The following is a 17,486-nucleotide window of genomic DNA, read 5'->3' as shown; positions in this document are numbered from 1 at the left end:
CTGTACTCCTTAAGTAACTGTTTACATTACCCATAGTACAATACTATCAATTATTCTCATATTTAAACTATTTTTTCTTAAAGAAATTAAGAATTAAACATAACCATCAGTATTATGTAACAGAACCTGATTGAACCTTGTCTTTTTAATGAATTTCAAAACTAAAAATGTTTCTGGTTAAGACATTAAACAGTCTTTGAGATATTCTTACTTTCTTGGCTATTAGCATATAATTAGTACACAGAAAATAGAACCCATTTCACTTAATTAAAGAACAGAGCAGCTGATAAGTTAATAAAGGCCAAGTTATATAAGCCTTTGATAACAAGTTATTACACAAAATAATCATGTTCCCATAGATGGAACATCTATCCAGCTTTGAGTTTTGTCTTGAGGTTATTCTATTTCAGTTTCAGTTATCATGCTTCCATAGATGCAACTTCTATCCAGCTTTGTCATGAGTTTTGTTTATGCAAGTTTTGATAATAATGCTTCCTTTAGGGCCTCCCCTATCCAGCCTTCAGCTTTGTCATGAGGTTTGTCTATGCTAGTGTCAAGCATTAAGCCTTGAGTAGATATGCAAAATGCATAAATAGTATATGGGGATAGGGGATTAAGAATACTTCCCACGTATTTCCTGCATGTCATAGAAGGCGACTAAAAGGGGAGGGAGCGGGGGGTCGGAAATCCTCCCCTCTCGTTTTTTGTTTTTTTTTTTAATTTTTCAAAAGAAGGAACAGAGTGGGGCCAGGTGAGGATATTCCAAAAAAGGCCCAGTCCTCTGTTCTTAACGCTACCTCGCTAACACGGGAAATGGCGAATAGTTTAAAAGAAAGAAAGAAAAGTATATTACATTTAGGGAAAGATTATAATCGTAAGTTAAGCAAGCTTCGGACTTTTACAGTCCAAAGGTATTACACAAATTGTCTATGTGTCATCTTGTATGCTTAATTATAGTAGCTTTATTAGGGTCCAGGCTTGCAACATTTTATTGACCTTATATTTTGTGTCTTTATAATGGCCTTATTAATAACTTGCTTCCCTCACAGCAGACTTTCATTCTTATTTCACATTTTACTCATGTTGGATTTTCAGTAATCCCCGTATGTTTTTATGAATTGATTATTATCTCCAGATCAACAAATCCGAAATTGCTGCTGGTGGGCTCATCAGCAGAGTACGTCAAGAAGTTACTATTCACTCCCGACTCAATCATCCATCCATCCTCAAACTGTATACATTTTTTGAAGATCAACAATTTGTATATCTTGTCCTTGAACTATGCATGAAAGGGGAACTACAGAAGCATTTAAGAAATCTAGGAAGAGTTCTATCTGAAAATGAAGGTTAGTTGAATGCAGTATGCCAAGTTTTATAAGTATTCATACTTATTTATAATACATATAATGAACCTTTCATAGCATTATGCGTTATTCATTTCATAATTGTTCATCTCACTTGTTGATATCAGGAGCATTCTGTTTTAGAAATAACGTTTGCATGAAAAGAATATGCCTGTGTCGAAGAATGTTATGCTCATACATAAAGTGGTACTTAAATATTGTTTTCTTGATTCTTCCACAATTAGCTCGGGAATACTTAAGTCAAATTGTGGCAGGAATGCTCTACTTGCACTCGCATTCCATTATGCATCGGGACCTCACTCTCTCAAATATTTTACTTGACAATCATGGAAGAATCAAAATAGCAGACTTTGGACTTGCCACACAACTTCAACACCCAGATGATCGACATACAACCATGTGTGGTACACCAAATTACATCAGGTAAGCTCTAGTTCGGAGCATTGTTTTTGACCATCAGTGCAGGAAAAAAACTGTCCTCATTATTTTTTTGTCAGACAGGGGAAACTAGAACATGCAGTACAGAAATAGGATTAAATAAGTTGATTTTGTCATTTTTGTCAGACAGGGAAACTAGAACATGCAGTACAGAAATAGGATTAAATAAATTGATTTTGTCAGAAGAAAGTGAAACTGTAAAATATGAAAAAAGTGAAAGGAACAAGGTAATTATCTTTGAAAAGAGGACTGGAAATATTATATCCTCTAGAGCATATAAAGGTATCCTTGGCATGTTTTGTAACAGGAAAGAGGTCCAAATAGCCTGTGATCTGAACCAGGAGGATTTCTTCAAGTTGCTGCAAAAGTACCATCTTTGGTTATGTAAGGTGACAAACTGTCCACCTTAGACTTATAGAAAAAAGTGCTTATAGTCCTGTTTTGGAAATAGCTTGCCAGTCATAGCTTAGAGTAAGTAGTACAGTATATGCTGATATAGATGAATGGGATGTAAGAGGAGCAAATGAATAATTGAAGCTTATAGAAGTAGTGAGGAATTTCAGGAATGATACCAGATACAAAGTGAACCCTCACCAATTTGATCCTTCATTTGAGATGTTGAATCAGATAATACATGGGGTGATGCAGACATCTGTTTGTCCTTCCCTGTCTCTCCCACAAACCCCCACACCACCTCATCTCTCACCCTTACCATCTCAAACCCTCAGCATCACATCATTTAGTAAATTTTGGTTTGATGTCAAAATAAGGTGATAAGAGAATGTAAAGAGATGTTTTTACAATAAGTTTTTCTTGTATATTCCTTACTTAAGAGGTAGCTACTGAAAACTTTATCTCAGAAACAGAAACATAACCCCCTCTTTATACACTGGATTTCAGTTATTCATTTAATAATGGATCACTTAGCAACAGGTTTTCCGGGAACATACCCTGTTTTTGCTTGGGCTTTCTTGGTACCACATCATTCCAGTTTATTCCATGATCTGCTCTTCTTACCTTCCTTAATATGTAGGCCTTGTAGCCCTAATACCTCTTTCACCCCATGCTTCTATCACTTTCGTGTCTCCTGTGTGTCAGCAGAGGGTGACTGTTATTCATCAAGCCATTTTAGCGTGTCTCATTGTAGGCACTTGTATATAGGTAGTCCCTCATCTTTCCTCTACTTTTGACTTGTATATCCTCTTAATCCATCTTTCTTTGCTCATCTTCTCCATAAGTCTAAACCATTTCAGCACATTCTCAGTCACATTCCACTAACTATCCAAACTCTCTCTCACCATGTCATTCCTTTGATGATTAATCCACCTCTGGCTTCTTATGTTACATTTCACCTAGTCCACTGTCATATCCCTGAGGTAGGGGAGAAAGAATTCTACCTCAGTATTCCCCACATAAAGAAGGCAACAAAAGGGGGCAGGGGAAGGGGACTAGAAACCCACTAATTCATGTACTTCAATTTCTTAGAGAAGAAACAGAAAAAGGAGCCAGGTTGGGAGTGCTCATTCTCCATGAAGGCACAGACTGGGGTATTTGAATGTGTGCGTAAGTAACCAAGATGAGTAGAGAGGAGAGATAGGTATTATGTTTGAGGTAAGAAACCTGGATGTTCTGGCTCTGTGTGAAACAAAGCTCAAGGGTAAAGGAGAAGAATGGTTTGTAAATGTCTTCACAGTAAAGGCAGGGGTTGGTGAGAGGACAAGAGCAAGGGAAGGAGTAGCAATACTCTATCCTTCCACCACCATTTTGTTCTCCTGCTTCTCCTTGTTCCCTCCACCTCTGACACATACATCCTCTTTGTCAACCTGTCGTCACTCATTCTGTCCATATGTCCAAACCATTTCAACACACCCTTTTCTGCTGTCTCAACCATACATCTATCTTACCCTTTCATTACATACTCGATCAAACCACTACACACCACCCATTGTCCTCAAACATTTCATTTCCAACACATCCACCCTCCTCCGTACAACCCTATCTATAGCCCATGCCTTGCAACTATATAATATTGTTTCCTTCAAAAATACCCATTTTTGCTTCCTAAGATAACATTTTCTCTTTCCACACATTCTTCCCCCCTCCCCCAGCCTGTGACTCACTTCAGCTTCCATGGTTCCATTTGCTGCCAAGTCCTCTCCCAGATATATGAAACACTTCACTTCCTCCAGTTTTTCTCAATTCAAACTCACATCCCAACTAACTTGTCCCTCAACCCTGCTGAACCTATTAACCTTGCTCTTATTCACATTTACTCTCAACTTTCTCCTTTCACACACTTTGCCAGACTCAGTCACCAACTTCTGCAGTTTCTCACTTGAATCTGCCACCAGTGGTGTATCATCGGTGATTAACAATTGACTCTTTTCCCAGGCCCTCTCATCCCCAACAAACTGCTTACTTGCTCCTTTCCAAAACTCTTGCATTTACCTCATTTACCTCCCTAACCACCCCATCCATAAATAAATCAAACAACCATGGGGACATCACACACCCCTGCTACAGACTGACCTTCACTGGGAACCAATCACTCTCCTGTCTTCCTGCTCATACAGTGCTGCTTTCAAATAGAAAATGGTTCTTTGGCTGTAGATATATTGGCATGTATTCTGTATGTAAAACATTCCTTTTTATTGTAGGACATAACCCCTTTTGTTCTTTACTCATTCAAATGAATATTATAAACCAAAACTTTATGTTATCACAGATTCAGGTGTTTTACTCACATTGTCATTTTATTTTTAGCTTTTAATTTCATATAATCTTATGATACAAATATTGATTTAAGTTTACTAACTGTGTTTTTTTTGTGAGTAAGGATATATATATAGTAATGAATAATTGTTTTTATGCCATTACAGATTCAGGTGTTTTACTTTCATTGTCATTTTATTTTTAGTTTTTGATTTTATATAATCTTCTGGATACAAATATTGATTTAAGTTTGCTAATAGTGTTATTTTTCATAAGTAATGAAATATATATAGTAATGAATAATTGTTTTTAGATATTTCATTTTTTATTTATTTTAATTTATTTGCAGTCCTGAAGTAGTAACTCGCAGTTCTCATGGCTTGGAGTCGGATGTGTGGAGTTTAGGATGCATGTTGTTTATCATGCTAGTTGGACATCCACCATTTGATTCCAAAGGGGTCAAGGAATCTATCTTTACTAAAGTTGTCATGGGTGATTATAAGGCAAGTAGTAATTTTTGTGTTTATCTTTTACTCATAAAGTATTCAGTGTGCTGTAACCTGTTATATAAGAGTGTAATTGATGCACATCCTTCTTTGAATAGTTCAGTGCATTCTTGACACATCTCATATGCATGCATACCCCTGTCTTTCTTTCCATATGTGTTTGAGAAAATTTGATTTGAATTGCAACTTATTATTTCTTGTATACACATCTGATTCTCCTGCTTCCTGAGGTAGCATCACTAATAGACAAACATTGGCCTCATTTGCACACATCCACAGTCTAGTTCACCAACATTAGAGCCTACCATCCACAGCCAAACCCCTCAAACTATTCCCAGGTTCAGCCCATTAACAACACACTTACCCCTGTATACTACATCGATCTAATCAGTTTTATCTCATGTAGAGTACAACTCTCATCCTCCTGAATACTTAGGCCCTGGTACCTCAAAACCTTATTTCACTCCGTCCCACTGACTGTTTTTGGTCTCTCCCTTCCCCTTACCCACTTTTGACAACCTGGTTAGCTCTCTCATTCATACTGCATTTTCTGCCACACTTCTGTTACACTGTCATTCTTTACCTGATCAACCTGCTTTTAACCATATATTATACTAAGGTTTTTCATTTCTACATGTCCACCCTGTCCATCCCCTTTCATTCTTTTACATTTAGGACCCAAGAGTCACTCCCGTACAGTACTGTTGGGACTGTTATATCATGAGATACACCCAACTTTTCCTTAGCAGAAACTTACAGAAACAGATCTCTCCTTCCACTCACCTCACCCCATAGTGCACCCAAGAAATCACACCCCTCTTCCAACCTGTAACTCAGTTTAATCCCTATATTTCCACCTGTTATCAAGTCCACTCCAAGGTACTTAAAGCACTTTGCTTCCAGATCCTGCCCATTCAAAACTTACAGATTATCTTGCCTCCTTTCCCTGCTCTGTTTCATTACCTTACTTAAGTTCACATTCACTTTCATCTTCCTGTATTCACAGCTCCCAGACTACATCACTTGTGTCTGGAGTTTGTCTTTACAGTCTGCCATTGAACTGTGTCAATTTTACATTCAGGACCCAAGATCCACACCCATACAACACTGTCAGGACTGCTGTAGCATCAGACATGCCCTTCTTTTCCCTAGCAGACACTGACCTCTCCTTCCACATAACCCTCATTGCACCCATGACTTTAGCTCCTCCTTTCCCACCCTTTGATTCATTTCAGCCCCCATAGTTCCACCTGTTGCCGAATCCACTCCCAGGTACTTAGAGCACTTCACTTCTTCCAGATCCTTCCCAGGCAAACATACTCACAGACCATCGTGTCATATTCCCCTGCTGCACCTCCATCATGTTATGTTTATATTCATACACACTTGTCACACACAATCAGACTCTGTCACTAGTGTGTGGAGTTTCTCTTTGGAATCTGCCATTAGAGCTGTGCCATTTGCAAACAGTAACTGATTCACCTTGCTTGTACCCCGAGTATACCGTAGACCTACCCTTCTCTCTTAACACCCTTGCGTTAACCTTCCTCACCAAACTCATACATGAACAAGTTTAGGTAAGCGTATTTATTTACATTGTACAAATCTATCCAGTGTGCCTCTCTAAGAAGGCTGCTTCACATGAGTCACTGAGGGAACCTTGTATCTGTTCACCACAGCATTCAACTGCTACCAGTATGATGTGATATAGCTCTAGTACTTGTTTTAGTAGTACATTTACTAAAATTGGAATGATACAGGAAGATAAGCAGGACCCCATGTGCAGAGATGACATGCAGTCATAAAACATTCCACTGATACATGGTTTGTAATACCACACCTGGCTCAGTCTGAGCTTCATATTAGAACACAAGTCTTGAAAAGATGGCCTATACATTGGCATTCATCAGCCACCACTCTTTGGATAAAACCAAGTTAAAGATTTTTGGTATGGCTCCCTTCATCCATCTTTGTCAAAACAGTATATTAACATCGATGTTGTAGATCTGCCCTGTGACTCTGGCACTCCCCCTTTGGGAGAATCAGTTTCCACAGTTCCTCCATACACCTATGAAGATTATTTTTGTTGTGTGGTTCGTCTTATTGGGAAGTTTTCTTTTAACCTCCGTCATGTGAGTATGTTCTGTGTGCTGAACAAACTACAGAGGACAAGAAGGTAGGTTTTGTGAATTAATAAACCTTTTCCCTCCAGGATGGTGTCCTGTAAGCAGGCTTTTTGGGTTGATTTACCCTTCCTGGCTTTTCCCTTCTTTTCCTAAAGATCTTTTCTCTTTACATGATGTAACTGCCTCAGACTGGCACCTGCAATCCGCAGAATGTGAGGTCTGAACTGTTGGAAGGAGATGGGAGTGTGACATCAGCTTAATGGCAATTGCTGATTGGCTGAGGGTGGCTCTGAAACTAACCTTTGAAGTCAATACAATTAGGGTCATATGCAAGGATGAGTGAATGCTTCCCAACCAAAGTATTTAGGGTAGGGTGAGTCCTGACTTGCATATTCCCAGGGAATATATCTAGCTAATCTTAACATGTTGGCATGGGGACTTGCAGGACCCTATTTCATCCTCCCTTTCTTTATCCCTTGGAATTGGGGAGAAAGAATTATGTTCATGTGTTCCCTGTGTGTCGTAGAAGGCTACTAAGAGAGGCAGGAGCTTGGGGATGGAAACACTCTCCTGCTTGTATCTCAGTCTTTAAAGGATGGAACAGAAGGAGCCAAGCGAGGAGTGCTCATCCTTCTCAAAGGCTCAGGCTAGGGTGTTTAAATGTGTGTGGACTTAACCATGATACGAAAGGAGAGAGAGGTTGTACGTTTGAGGAAAAGATCCAGGATGGTCTAGCTCTGAGTGAAACAAAGCTTAAGGGTAAGGGGGAAGAATGGTTTGGAAATGTCTTAGTGGTAAAGTCGAGTTTGATAGAGGGTGACAGCTGAAGGAGTGTTATTATTGCTGAAACAGTTGTGGGAATTTATAAAAGTGTAAGGATGTGCACTCCAGACTGATATGGGTAAAAATAAAAATGGATTATGAAAGAAGGGTGATTATTAGTGCTTATACACCTAGTCACAAGAAGAATGATAATGAGAGGTGAGCATTCTAAGAGCAGCTGAGTCAGTGTCAGCAGTTTTAATGCAAGAGACTGTTCAATTTAAATGCATAAGTGAGTAATGTGGTAGTCAGGAATAAAATTGGGAGCATGAGGTATTGAGCAAGGTGAATGGAAATGGTGAACAGCATGTGGAGTCATGCACTGATAACAGACTGGTGATTGGGAATACCTGGTTTAAAATGAAAGACAAACACAAGTACACTGGTAAGTAGAAAAAATAGTAAGTGGGCATTAGAGGATTATGTATTATTTGAAAGGCATCCAAAACAGAGACTTAGATGTAAAAGTGCTGAGAGGGGCAATTGGTGGGATGTTTGATTATTACCTGGTGGAGGCAAGGTTGAAGGTTTGTAAAGGTTTTTGGAAGACGAGAAATGATATGGGTGAGAAGAGGGTGGTGAAAGTAAGTGAGTTTGGAAAAGAGGCAAAAGTAAATGAAGCTGGTGGAATGGGTAAGCAATGGCAGGTATTTAGGGGAAACTCTGTTGGTATGTGTATGAGAAGTGTATGGCATGCAGAAGATGGGAGATGGGTAGATGAGAAAGAGTAGTAGTGGTAGGAAGATAAAGGAAAGTTGTTAGTGAAGTGAAAAGAGAGATATATGGGCAGTTCTTAAAGGGGAGTGTGAATGATTGGGATATGTACAAAAGGAAGGAAGAGGTCAAGACAGGGGCTTAGAAAAAGAGGACAAATGAGAGTTGGGATGAGCAAATATCAGCAAACTTCAGGGAGAATTAGATGTTTTGGAAGCATGTTCACAAGATGAGAAAAACAAGAGAACAAATGGGAACATCAGTGATTAGGGCAAATGGGGAATTAGTAACAGGCTGTGTGAGTTGAGGAGATGGAGTGAGTACTTGGAAGGATTGTTGAATGTGTTTGATGATAGAATAGCAGATGTAGGATGTGAGTTGGGAAGGTATGCAAAGTAAGTCATGAGGTAAGTCATGAGAAGTGTTTTGGTGAAGAAAGAAGTGGTGAAAGCTTTGCATAAGATGATATTTGGTAGGATGGCTTAAGTAGATGGTACTGAGGTTGAATTTCATTAGAAAGGGGGTTACTTTGTTGTTGAGTGTGTAGTTAGGATTTTCACTATATGTGTGGATCATGGTGAAGCACCTGAAGATTGGCAAAATGCATGTATATTACCATTGTATAAAGGCAAATAGGTCTAAGGTGATTGTTCACATTACAGTCATATTAGTTGTTGAGTGTACCCGTTAAGTTGTATGTACAAGTGGTGATTGAGAGGATGACTATATGCAGTGTTAGACTGGAGAGAAACAATTTATTTTCAGGAGTGGTAGAGGATGTGTGGATCAGGTGTTTGCTTTAAAGATTTGTTTTAGAAATATGTAAAGAAATCGAAGGATTTGTATGTGGCATTTATAGATCTGGAAGAAACATAGGGTTGATAGATATGCATTATGGAAGGTGCTGTGATATATGATGTTGGAGGAAAGCTATTAGATGCAGTTAGGAGTTTTTATCAAGATAGTAAGGCATGAGTGCAAGTAGGTAGTGAGGTGAGTGAATGGTTCCAAGTATAGGAGGGTCTTTGGTAAGGTTGCATGATGTCACCATGGCTATTTAATCTGTTCATGGATAGGTTGGTGAGGGAGATGAGTGCAGGGGTCATGGAGAGAGGGGTAGTTATATAGTCTGGTCTGGTGGAGGCTTGGGAGATGAGTCAGTTGATGTTGGCTGATGATACAGCACTGTTGGCAGATTTGAGTGAAAACTGCATAAGTTGGTGGCTGAATTTGAAATGTGGGAAAGGAAAAAATTGAGAGTAAATATTAATAAAGCATGGTCAATAGGTTTAGGAAAGAAAAGAGGCTGGTTACTTAAACTGTGAGTTCCACTGGAGAGAACTTGGAGGAAATGGATTGTTTTAGATATTTAGAAGTAGATATGACAGTAAATGGAACCCTGGGAGCTGAAGTGAGCCACTAGGTGGTTGAGGGGGCAAAGGTCTTGAGTAGAAAGAAAAGTATGTGGAAAGAGAGGTCACTTTTATAAAGGCAAAGATGGGTATGGTTGATGGTACAGTAGTCCCATCCGTGCTCTATAATTGTGAGACATAGGTCTTAGACAAAAATGTAAAGGATGGGGTGAATGTGTTGGAAAGGAAATGTTTGAGGATAATATGTAAGGAATGTTGATCAAATACAAAATCATTTGATAAGAGAGAGAGGTGGTAGTAAAAGGAGTGTGCATGAAAGCTGAAGAGGGTGCACTGAAATGGTTTGGACATACGGAATGGATGAATGAGGGAAGGATGACTAAGAAGGTATGCATGTCAGAAATGGAGGGAAGAGAGAAGAGGGGGAAACCACAGAGGAGGTGGAAGGATGAAGTGAAAAATGCTTTGAAGGCTTGGGACCTGATCATGCAGGAGGGTGCGAGGCATTCAGGGATCAGAGCCTACTGGAGTGATGTGGTTTACGGGGGATGACATGTTCTCAGTTGGGCTGAATCAGGGAATATGATGTAGTTGGGAAACCATGGAATGGTCTTTGCGACCTGATTGTGGATAGGGTCTTAGCTTTGGTGCATTATACTTAACATCTAGAGAGTGGATGTGAACAAATGAGACCATTTCTTTGTGTGTTCTTGGTGCTACCTTGCTGATGCAAGAAATGGCAAATATGTATGTAAAGAAGGTGTTTGTGCCCTTGTTTTTCTGTTTTTTATGTATGAAGTGCATGTACACTCATGTGTGTATTTTATTGTGGTTATTACATTTATGGAAATGTTGCAACAAAGTTTAAAAATTAACATAATGTTAATTTTTTTTTCAGATTCCAAACTATGTGTCAGTTACTGCCCGTTCCCTTATCTCTGATTGCCTTCAGAAGAACCAGAAGGAGAGGATCAAGCTTGAAGCTGTTCCACACCATCCCTTTATGACAGAAGGAAATAAAATAGATGTCTCTAGATTATCTGATAGTGGTTTGTATACCATGTCCACATTAACTACAACACATCATAACAGGACACCTCTTACTGCCATTTTAGAAAGTGATGTATCTTCCACTGAGGGGATTGGGATGCAGACAAGAAAGGGAATGAAAACTCATACCGAGCCATTTGTTCGGCATCCTGCCTCTCCTCCAGTTAGGATGAAATCAAGGTGAGGTGAATCTTAGTTTCTCAAGATTTCTCTTGTTGACTTACACTTTCTTATCATTATTTTTTGGCATTTCAAAACTTGTTCTGCACACACTATTTAAGATATTCAATCTACATCTGATTTTTATTTCAGTCCAAGAGATCTCCTTCCTCCAAATGCTGGAGTCATTGATAATTTGAAAAGAAAATTTACACCTCTTCCATCACTGAAACGTGAAGATTTTGTTTTTCCTACTCCGCCACTACCTCCATTGATAAAGAGGGAAAGAGATGTCTCAGAGGAAAGACGGAGACAAAAGCACTTGTGCGATCAAAGATTTGTTTCATCTAGTTCCTGTGATGACCATTCTAGCTTCTCACAGTACTCCTCCTCACAGAATAGTGATGAAGCACCTCATGACATATGTAGGGAAAGCAAAGAGAGAACCAGAAGTAGATCAAGAAACAGAGGTAGTGATAGATCTGTAAGTAGAAAAGATAGCCATATAGGAAGTAACATTTCTCGTGATAAAAGCTCTGACAGACACAGAGACAGGTCAAGAGATGAACATTCAGGTCACCAAATCCATGAATCAAGTGACAGGTCAGATGAGAGATACAGTGATCTGCAAAGATCACCAGAGAGGATATACACCTCAGATTACATTGAAGGAGATCAGAGAAATGAGAGAGTAATTGAAAATCAAGTGAGGTCTGTGGAAAATTATTGTGTGAATGATTCAAAGTATATGCATAGCGAAAGATCAAGAGAGAGAGGTAATTCAATGCATAGTGAACATTCACATCAAAAATATAGAGATGCATTCAGAAACAGAGGAGGTCAGGAACGTCGTAGCAGGTCATTAGAAAAATACAAAGAAACTTCTTCCAAAAATTATAAGAAAATAATGGAAAAACCTGAACAGAACAACTCTCGAGATAAATCTAGAGAAACTTATCGAGATAAAACTCACTCATGTTGTCAGAGCTCACATCATAGATCTTGGTGTGAGAGGAGAGGACTTGGAGGTTCTGAGAAGGCTGATGCACTTTACAGCTCTGAGAGGTACAGTGTGACTGAAAAGAAAGGTTACAATTCAAATCCAGAAATGTATTCAAATTATTATCAAAATGCATCAGATTGTGAAAATAGAAAAAATGCAAGACCTTCCAGGTTGGGCTCAAGTGTACCATTGCAGATTATTGGACAAAACAACATGTTAAATGACATTCCTCCTGTAGTAAACATGTCATCAGCTGATAGTGAAAATGTAAAACCGGGAAATTTGCAAGCTTTAGAGAACCCACCACAACAACATGAAGCCCCCCAAAAACTGGCTGCAGTGCACAGTCAAACCTTAAGGCAGCAAGTTTCACCACTCACCTCAAGAAGATTGAAGAAAGTGCGATATAGAAGTAACAGGTACTTCTTGAATATCTTGGACAATGGTGAAGTCTGCCTTGAGCATCTGTGTAACAAACAGAATTCAGAGATTGTCGATGATGTATGCAGAATTTCACCAGATGGACTAAGGGTATGATTGTGTTTAAAATGTATTTGAAACAATTAGTGATTATTGAGTTTTATAAGACTGAGTTAGTCTCTCATCCCACTGGGTATGATTATATATGCATATATAATTATAACTATCATGGTAACATTATTGTGGGCATTTGATTATTTCTGCCCGATATTCTCTCATTATATTTTTGTGACATTTGCTGATACGTTATTTTGTGGAGATGAAGAGTTTTAATGGCATTGCTATATAATGGTTTGCGCATAATTTCAGATAGTTATATATCAACCAAATGGTGGCTTAGGTTCACAGCCTGGAGTTGTTCCTCCTCCACTCCCAGATGAAGGAGCAGATTTAATATTTTCTTATGAAAATCTCCCTGTCAAGTACTGGAATAAATACAAAGCTGCAGCAAGGTAAGAACTTCTGCTCATCTACCTATCTTTTTATTCCTGATGTGATGTTAACCGTTGTATAGTTAGAATTTATGTATTATTTTCAGGACTCTTGTTCCCACATTTTCTGTATGGAGACAAGCCGCCAAAGGTGTAACCTTTATGATACCTTTTCCTGCTTTCATTCTTCCCTCTTCTTATAAACCTTTTTTACTTTAATAGCCAGGTCTCTAAACACCTGTGGAGCCCCTGATTAATTTCAACTGTCCTTTTGTCTGTTTCTTCCATTGGAGATGGTCTTTGAGTAGGCATTTTGCATGTGCCATGTTTGTCATTGTAGTCATGTGGGAAAGTGGTACTTGTGAGGGTGATGGCATGCTTAGAGCATCAGATGGGAGGGGGGGGGGGACAGTGTGGCTTCAGAGGTGGTAGAGGATGTGTGGATCAGATTTTTCTTCTGAAAAATATATGTGAAAAACTTTTAGAGAAAGAGAAGGCCTTGTTTGTGCCATCTGTGCATCTGGAGAAAGCGTATGACATGAATGATAGAGGTGCTTTGTGGAAGGTGTTACAAATACATGATGGGAGGAAAGCTACTAAAAGCAGTGAGGAGTTTCCATCAAGAGAGTAAGGAAAACAGGAAGGTGAGTAGTTCCTGGTGAAGGTGGGCCTGTGGCAAGGGTTTACGATGTCGCCGTGGCTATTTGAAATGTTTATGGATGGAGTGGTGAGGGAGGTAAGTGTGAAGGTCTTGGAAAGAAGAATCGGAGGAACAGGTTGTGTTCGAGTATTGCAAGTCATTTTCAGATCTGTGTATAAGTGAACTGGGCAACCAAGATTTTAAAGAGAATCCTAGATGATTTACCAGCCCAGTCTGGGGACAGAATTTTTCATACCAGTAAGAAAAGCATCCTGCAGAACTGGCAAAACATCATGTATACAAATAGATCAAGCCACTCTACCATGGTTGGTCAATTATGCGAGTAATTTGACCTTCACCGACTAAGTATTTCTCCCTTTTCCATTGGTTTTGTAAAGAAATCTTTGATTTACGATCTTTTGGTGAATACATACTCAGATGAAAGATGAAAAAAGTTATAAAAGAAAAAAGTGAAACAGTAAGGATAGTAAATGTAATGATATAAAACAAGGAAAATTTCATAGATCAAGAAAGGACTGCTAAGAATTTTGTAAACATTTAAACCTTGTATGATGACTTCACTGCATAGATATGAAGAGTATACAGGTACACCTCCGAATTTCCGGCAATTGATGGTTCGGCACCTCCTTTAGTCCGCTCAAAATTACGTGAGGGAACTTGAAATTATCGCGGCCACCAGACTAGTTTACTGGGCGGCCACAGATGGCATTGTGTGTAGGGCGCACTTATTTACATTCTTTACACTGCACTTGTTGGTGGTGATACCGCAATTCTGTGAGATTCTTAGCTTATTTTGCTTAACTTTAGCCCTAGCTATCAGGTTATCAACATCTGCTGCTTTCATTTTCCTCCCATTACATAGGCATCTTTGATATTCCACATTGTTCAGAATCTTTATAAGTACATTGAGAGGGTATGCTTACTTGATGCATCCATGTAAGTGGCAATAATTTTGAATGTGACTGAAAGCTGATTGCAAATGGAACATAAATGTATAGGTAATTGATAATCTTGATATTGATTTTTTTTAACAAATAGCTTTTTACTTTTCAGGTTTGTAAAGTTACTGAAGTCCAAAACTACCAAGATTACATACTACTCTGAAAAAGCAAAATTTTTTCTAATGGAAAATTCTCCAGATCCAGATTTTGTGGCTACTTTTTACCATGGTAATGTAAAAAGAGTTTCCTTCAATATTTTGTTGTTAGATATATGAATTTTAATTATAATATACAGTGTTATTGTGTGCTTCAGTCCATAATCTCTACATAATTTTGTAAATTAGCAAAATGGGTGCACATATAGAATTGTCTTGTAAACAATAATTTTTCATTACTCTTCATTCCTCTGTTTTATAATTGATAAAGACCTTGATGAAATAAAATAACCTCGGACATTTCATCATGTTTGTGAAGACAAAGAATATTTGCAAAGTTCTCATACTGTAAAAATAGAAGGCTAGAGTACATAAGGTTTGAATGTTCTGAATTCAGCATGCAGAAGTTCCTATGTTGTGATTAGTTAACCAGGAATTTCCTTATCCATATACTTGAATATGATCCTGATACTTGCTAGCAGAAAGTTTACCTCACCTGTTCTCGTGCTGTAGATTTATGGTTACAAGTTATACATAATGCAAAGCATGATTGAATCACAACCTTAGACATCATGGATTTAGAGTTACACAGTAATGTTTTTTTTTTTCTCTCTCTCTCCAAAGGAAGGAACAGAGAAGGGGGCCGGGTGAGGATATTCCCTTGGAGGCCCAGTCCTCTGTTGTTAACGCTACCTCGCTGAGGCGGGAAATGGCGAATAGTATGAAAGAAAAGAAAGAAGTAATGTTTTTCACAACTATTGCTCCATAATGAAAAGATTTTTATGGTTTTTAAAGAAATGCCAGATGTTACTTAGACTTTATTATTTGATGGATTCTTGGAGTAATAGTGCTTACTATGCACACAAATGCAATGACAGCTAAATTAGGATGCTGTCTATATATAGTTTTGTAATAGCTGAAAACTATTTCTTTTATTGTTGAAAATTTAATCTCAAAGGAAGTCAGTGCTTGCTTCTCTTCATACTTTTCATTAGTTGAGGACATGGAAATCCTGCAGACAAAAATCATACAAGTCTTAAAGTGAACCTCCAAAAATAACATGGTTATCCCCCACACAGTTTTACTGCTCCATCTGTTCATGAATTCATGCGGTGCTGGAATGTAAGAGATTAGGATTAGTAAGTTCTTACATCAATATATGTATGATTAAGTGTGGAAGTTTTCACCTCTTGGCAGGAGTCAAAATAACAAAAAGTAGCAACACTGTGGTCATTAGAGAACCAACTGGTGACTCACATATGGTACCACACTCTTCTAGTCAAAATGTTTTGCCAGCAGCACTTCGACCTCTCTACCAACATTTTAAGCAGGTATAGTATTAGTTCTTATTTGTTTATATATCTGTTGATATATAAAGTGTGTGGAAGAAGAAAGTTAAGAGTAAATGTGAATAAGAGCAAGGTTATTAGGTACAGTAGGGTTGAGGGTCAAGTCAATTGGGAGGTGAGTTTGAATGGTGAAAAACTGGAGGAAGTGAAGTGTTTTAGATATCTGGGAGTGGATCTGTCAGGGGATGGAACCATGGAAGCGGAAGTGGATCATAGGGTGGGGGAGGGGGCGAAAATTTTGGGAGCCTTGAAAAATGTGTGGAAGTCGAGAACATTATCCCGGAAAGCAAAAATGGGTATGTTTGAAGGAATAGTAGTTTCAACAATGTTGTATGGTTGCGAGGCGTGGGCTATGGATAGAGTTGTGCGCAGGAGGATGGATGTGCTGGAAATGAGATGTTTGAGGACAATGTGTGGTGTGAGGTGGTTTGATCGAGTAAGTAACGTAAGGGTAAGAGAGATGTGTGGAAATAAAAAGAGCGTGGTTGAGAGAGCAGAAGAGGGTGTTTTAAAATGGTTTGGGCACATGGAGAGAATGAGTGAGGAAAGATTGACCAAGAGGATATATGTGTCGGAGGTGGAGGGAACGAGGAGAAGAGGGAGACCAAATTGGAGGTGGAAAGATGGAGTGAAAAAGATTTTGTGTGATCGGGGCCTGAACATGCAGGAGGGTGAAAGGAGGGCAAGGAATAGAGTGAATTGGAGCGATGTGGTATACAGGGGTTGACGTGCTGTCAGTGGATTGAATCAAGGCATGTGAAGCGTCCGGGGTAAACCATGGAAAGCTGTGTAGGTATGTATATTTGTGTGTGTGGACGTGTGTATGTACATGTGTATGGGGGGGGTTGGGCCATTTCTTTCGTCTGTTTCCTTGCGCTACCTCGCAAACGCGGGAGACAGTGACAAAGTATTAAAAAAAAAAAAAAAAAAAAAAAAAAAAAAAAAAATCTGTTGATATACTGAGTTCCATGTACATAGAGAGAGCACTCACTCACAAGGGTCAGAACTTTATTTTGCCCCCTTAATAACCATTGTATAATATAACCATCCTATTGCAGCCTCAGAAGTCTTAAGTGTTACAATCGGAGGATTTTTCCCTGGCATTATAGTACCTCAACTGTTCGTCTGGAAACATGCACTGTCTAGACAAATATATCCCCAAATTTTTTTATCATGACCATAAATAGTCTTTTCCCAGCCAG

General features: G+C 38.8%; 1 protein-coding gene, 1 long non-coding RNA gene and 1 other non-coding gene across 4 annotated transcripts in view; 2 read left to right on the top strand and 1 right to left on the bottom strand.

Annotated features, from left to right (window-relative positions):
- LOC139746923 (uncharacterized) overlaps positions 1 to 17,486 on the bottom strand; it is a 61,855-nt gene that overhangs the window by 8,456 nt on the left and 35,913 nt on the right. The window contains exons 1-2 of one of the 2 annotated variants that reach the window (XR_011712264.1): positions 12,648 to 12,786; positions 12,238 to 12,340 (exon numbers count right to left, since the gene is read on the bottom strand). This is a non-coding gene — a long non-coding RNA (uncharacterized lncRNA). Of the gene's footprint in view, positions 1 to 12,237; positions 12,341 to 12,647; positions 12,787 to 17,486 lie in introns of those variants that run through there. The other variant, XR_011712263.1, reaches the window with a different exon arrangement.
- LOC139746922 (serine/threonine-protein kinase PLK4-like) overlaps positions 1 to 17,486 on the top strand; it is a 36,608-nt gene that overhangs the window by 9,171 nt on the left and 9,951 nt on the right. Inside the window, exons 3-10 of the mRNA XM_071658606.1 lie at positions 1,136 to 1,346; positions 1,589 to 1,787; positions 4,864 to 5,017; positions 10,954 to 11,285; positions 11,418 to 12,798; positions 13,057 to 13,199; positions 14,893 to 15,008; positions 16,133 to 16,266. Of these exons, the coding sequence (XP_071514707.1) occupies positions 1,136 to 1,346; positions 1,589 to 1,787; positions 4,864 to 5,017; positions 10,954 to 11,285; positions 11,418 to 12,798; positions 13,057 to 13,199; positions 14,893 to 15,008; positions 16,133 to 16,266 (2,670 nt within the window). The remainder of the gene's footprint in view (positions 1 to 1,135; positions 1,347 to 1,588; positions 1,788 to 4,863; positions 5,018 to 10,953; positions 11,286 to 11,417; positions 12,799 to 13,056; positions 13,200 to 14,892; positions 15,009 to 16,132; positions 16,267 to 17,486) is intronic.
- LOC139746966 (U6 spliceosomal RNA) lies at positions 6,737 to 6,843 on the top strand. The gene has a single exon (XR_011712284.1). It is a non-coding gene; the product is annotated as a U6 spliceosomal RNA (small nuclear RNA).

This window comes from Panulirus ornatus, chromosome 66 (assembly GCF_036320965.1).
Source record: "Panulirus ornatus isolate Po-2019 chromosome 66, ASM3632096v1, whole genome shotgun sequence".
In the NCBI taxonomy this organism is placed as follows: domain Eukaryota; kingdom Metazoa; phylum Arthropoda; class Malacostraca; order Decapoda; family Palinuridae; genus Panulirus; species Panulirus ornatus.
The sequence above is the reverse complement of the archived record's forward strand: the minus strand, read 5'-3'. Positions and strand labels throughout refer to the sequence as shown.